Source organism: Thermobia domestica, chromosome 18 (genome assembly GCF_964235325.1).
Source record: "Thermobia domestica chromosome 18, izTheDome1.hap1.1, whole genome shotgun sequence".
NCBI lineage: Eukaryota > Metazoa > Arthropoda > Insecta > Zygentoma > Lepismatidae > Thermobia > Thermobia domestica.
In genome coordinates, this window is record NC_137471.1 from 7900799 (window position 1) to 7905332 (window position 4534).

At 34.6% G+C, this 4534-nt stretch overlaps 1 protein-coding gene across 1 annotated transcript; it reads left to right on the forward strand.

The window, feature by feature from the left end:
• Positions 1-2628: 2628 nt before the first annotated feature.
• LOC145675923 (uncharacterized) lies at positions 2629-3615 on the forward strand. The gene has a single exon (XM_081746724.1). It carries the CDS (start codon positions 2629-2631, stop codon positions 3613-3615), a length of 987 nt encoding a protein of 328 aa, XP_081602850.1.
• The last annotated feature ends 919 nt before the right edge of the window (positions 3616-4534 follow it).

Below are 4534 nucleotides of genomic sequence, written 5' to 3' on the forward strand. Positions count from 1 at the left end.
GCCTATCGCTCGGGCCGAATTAACAACTAAATAAACCTTAGAGAGCTACGGATACAACAGTGAGTACAACATTTAAACACTTTCAGAAAGGTTAGGTGGGGTGTTTGCATGTCAGACAATATATACGTACATACTTGTAGATTTATTAAATTAATAAATCTGTTATTTGTTACAGATGTTATATATATATGGGGTAAGGCATTATTGTCTCATTTTGAAATTTTCACCTTCAGACTTTATGTCCTGTTGGCCTAATTTTATCCCCCAATATAGATTATGTAATTCGCACACTGGTCTGACCTATCCTTCATATCTATTGAAAAAAAAGGCTGGTGAAATTGCAACAAGCTGAAAGTGATGATGAGTTTTATAAACGAGTGATTCAAGAATTTGACAAGAAAGGAAGGAAAATAGATTTAAAATTTAAGTGAGATAGTGGATTTTATAATCGGTTGATTCAAGAGTTTTTCAAGAAAGAAAGAATAGACCTTTAATTTAAATAACATAGTGAATTTTATGATCGGGTAATTGAACAATTTGATAAGAAAGGAAGAAAAATAAACTTACGTTGAAGTGAAGTGAAAATAAGTGGTGACTATTTTTATCGGATGATTGAAGAATTTGACAGGAAAGGAAGACGAAGAGACTTAAAATTTTGGTGACGACGTGAATTTTATAATCCAGTAATTAACGAAGAATTTGACAGGAAAGGATGGAAAAATTTAAGTGACAGATGAGTAACATCATAAAATGTTTCAGTTGTTTGTAGTATTTGGTACCTTAACAATTGCTTCCCTCACTCCATGAGTCACCGACCGCCACTGAATAGGGTAAAATTACTTCGCTGAATGACCTGTACGTATTTTATTCATATTTTGAATGATTATTCTTGTTTCATTTATATGCTTATTGGTTTCAACATTGAGTACGGAGGATAGTTCCAATCTTCATCATTTATCCTGGCGACAGGGAGAGCATGTAAATATTTATAATATTTGCACCATCCAACTGATTGACAAACCGCTCGTGGCCACAAATATCCTTTTGACACTTTTACTGCTGATAACTTTGTTAGCTTTGGAATCAACTATATCTAAGTTCATTAGATAGTAAATCATGGAACAAATACCGTGAGAATAAACATACATACACCGAAACACAGAAAGAACATACTTCTGTTAGTCCTAAGCCCCTGATTATTTGATTACTAAGTAGCTTCATCTTAGGTCACTTCGGAACGGTTTGCGTCAACCAATCACTTTTTTTTTTTTTTTTTTTTTTTTTTTTTGAGGTAATCAGCATAGCAGTTAAAACCTCTGTTTGCATTTCTTTAACGCTGAATCCCATACGCAGAATTTTGCAAAAAGAAAAAAGAAAAGAAAGAAAGAAAACAGATATAGAATGACCCAATTGTTTCTCGTACCAATGTTTATTCTGTGTATTACCTCTTTTTGGAAAAAATGTAATTATATGTTAGACTTACTCAAACGCATCACGTATACCTAGAGCAAAAGGAGGTGAGCAGTGAAACAAGACATGAACCTTGCACCAGTGTTGCGAATTTGGGCGAAAAATCGCTAAATCTAGAGGATTCGACTTCAAGGATAGCGACAAAACATAATTTTTCCGATTAGCGACTTTTTTTTTTTTTTTTTTGGTGACTTTTGAAAGACAGTTTGGCGACTTACTTACAAATCTAGCGACCTTTGTGCTACGAACTACTTGTCCTATAATAAAGTACTATCAGCTCGAATAACTTCAGATATATGTTTATTTTCCTTTTGCTTCTTTGAATCAGCGTAATTGATGACGAACTGGGAATTCCTGTTTTAATTGATTTTATCTCTTGCCCTCTAACGAGGACAAACTCCAACCTTTAATACCCTTTATGGGGCGTTTACACTTAGTCGATTTGCGTTCGATTCAGTTGAATTGACGTCACTTTCAACTTATCGACCGTGTAAAGAGGACTTCAACTTAATCGCTTGTTGATCGAAGGCAACTAATCGACTGGCAACTGAATTGAAAGACGTTCGATTTTCTGTGGTTGAAATAATTGAACGCATAAATCAATCTGATTCGGCCTAGTTGCTTAGATTTAGTGGCAAATGCAGCGAGTCGATTTAGTCGTGCGACTAAATCGACCAAGTGTAAACGTCCCATTAGTCTGCAGAGCTTCCGTTTAGAGACACAAATAACATATTACCGATAGCAAGCTGATTGTCTGTAGAAACTTACTAAAAGTGAAGTGGATGTAGAATTTTCTTTGTAAACTTTTAATTTTGCTTGATTTTCTAAACAACTCATTTTTGATTTCGTTGAAACGAAATTGATCATAAAGTAAAAAGTTATATATTATATTAAAAGTTATTTTTAGTTACGTATTTTTCTTTCATTTACTCTTTCGTATAATTTTTTGAAGCATAGATAATATTATGGCTTGAATTGTTCAAATATATATATATATATATATATATATATATGAGACGAAAATCCACAAATAACTTTTTTAGCGACTTTTCACCCAAAATTGGAGTTATTTCATCTACCATTTATCGACTTTTTGTATCAACTTGTTGGCAACACTGCCTTGCACTGAAGAAATGAGCTCAACGCTAATGTTGAAACATGGAGGATTTGGCATTTGTAGTATACAAATATCAATGCATTCTCGAACGTGAACTGAATCTCCCAATTGTTGTCAAAGAAAAATATATAGGCCAAGAAGGTATACCGACCTTGTCTTTTATATTGTACTTAAGTACAAATACTAAGTATGTAATAGATTTTTGCATGGAAAGTGGCCTACTGAAAAAGCAGGTAAAATGTGATAACTGTGGTGAAGATATGAAAATAGTAAAGAGAAATCAATTTCTCGATGGTTTAGTGTGGCATTGTGGAAAGCAAATGACAGAAATAAAGCACGGGGAAAAAGTGGTAAAAAGATGTACAAAAAAGTGTACTATACGGTCAAAGTCTTGGTTTGCTAAGAGTAAGTTGAGACTTTCAGAGATATTAATTCTCACGTACGAAATACTAATGGGAACAAGTACACAAAGGATTCGCGACGAGTACGGTATTGATGGTGTGACAGTGTATATCTGGAAGGAATTTGTGCAGGAAACAATAGTGCATTACGTGACTGACAATAACAGAAAAATTGGCGGAAGAAGAAAGATAGTAGATATAGGTGTGAATAAGTTATGGAGGGGAGAATGGGTTTTTGGAGGTGTGGAAAGAAATTCTGGAAAACTATTTTTGATCCCTGTTCCGGACAGAGAAGAGAAAACATTAATATCTGTAATAGAAGAATGGATTCAACCAGAAACAACGATTGTAAGTGACTGTTGGGAAGGGTATAAGGACATTTCTCGTAAAGGGTATGAGCATATAACAGTCAAGAAAAGTGCAAATGTCAGTGATAGTGAAAGGGACTCTCATATGGACAATATTGAGCAGATGTGGGAGGACGTAAAAGAATCTCTACCAAAATTCAATAGACAAAAGGAATTAATCAATCACTTGGCCGATTTTGTGTTCAAGAGGGAAGCGTTTAATCATGGAGAAAATGTTATATTAAAATTCCTTGATATTGTTAGGAGGAAAGAATGGTAGATTTTGAGGGACATAAGATCAGCCACTCTTGAAAAGACAAACCTACAAGGTAGATTTTTCCTTAACGGGATAAGCGTTCTTCACTGACTTTAGTGTGACATAATTTGCATAGGCGTTCGGGCTGTAAGTCATCATGGTGGAAAGCACATAACTCCTTCTGTAGGTGGCATCGTCCCTAAATTAAACAAAAGTTGGAAACGGCAGTGATGATTCTCTGAATCTCTGAAAGCAAAATGGTAAAAATTAAAAAGTAGAAAGGAAAGAAAACTATAGAAAAAGGCAATGGATTAATTTCAAGCCTCGCGGTGCATACTGTTGTAACTGTACTTACTGTTGTAAGGCAGTCGTTCCAGCCTTTATTTTCATCAGTCTTTTTCCAAAAGTACGTTTAAAGAACCACTGTCTCAATATTCAATTACACTGTTTCTGTTTATCCATATCAGTCCTGCGACATGCACAAAAGAGAAAAACACCAGTGACATAACGTATCGTGCAGTTTTATTATACGGATCCATTGTATACGTAGGAGTAGTAGTAGGAAAGGGTTAGAAGCCCCGCAAGGTTTGGTTGGGTTATGTTCTCGACATGAAATGGAGAAATTAAAGACTTGCCCAAATTTTTCTGTACTATTTACAATCTATGGATCCGTATAGTAAAACTGCACCAAAGTATAAACGAGTACCTCATACTAGCGTTATCACACAGAAAACATGCGCACATTATACATGAGCATTGCATTACCAATCAGTCACATTGAAAATAAAAAAGCTATGTATTATTAGAGGAACAGGTTAAATCTATCAACTCAGTGTCAGCTAAATATCACGAAGTATCTGTTACATGGGAAAAAGAAAGAAGAAAAAAACGTTCTCTGTGCAGTGAAAGAAATATAGTATAAATCAACGAGCGAAGCTAATGT

Excerpts from the sequence above, each read along its gene's own strand:
- LOC145675923 (XM_081746724.1), top strand. The coding sequence starts at position 2,629 with ATGGAGGATTTGGCATTTGTAGTATACAAATATCAATGCATTCTCGAA.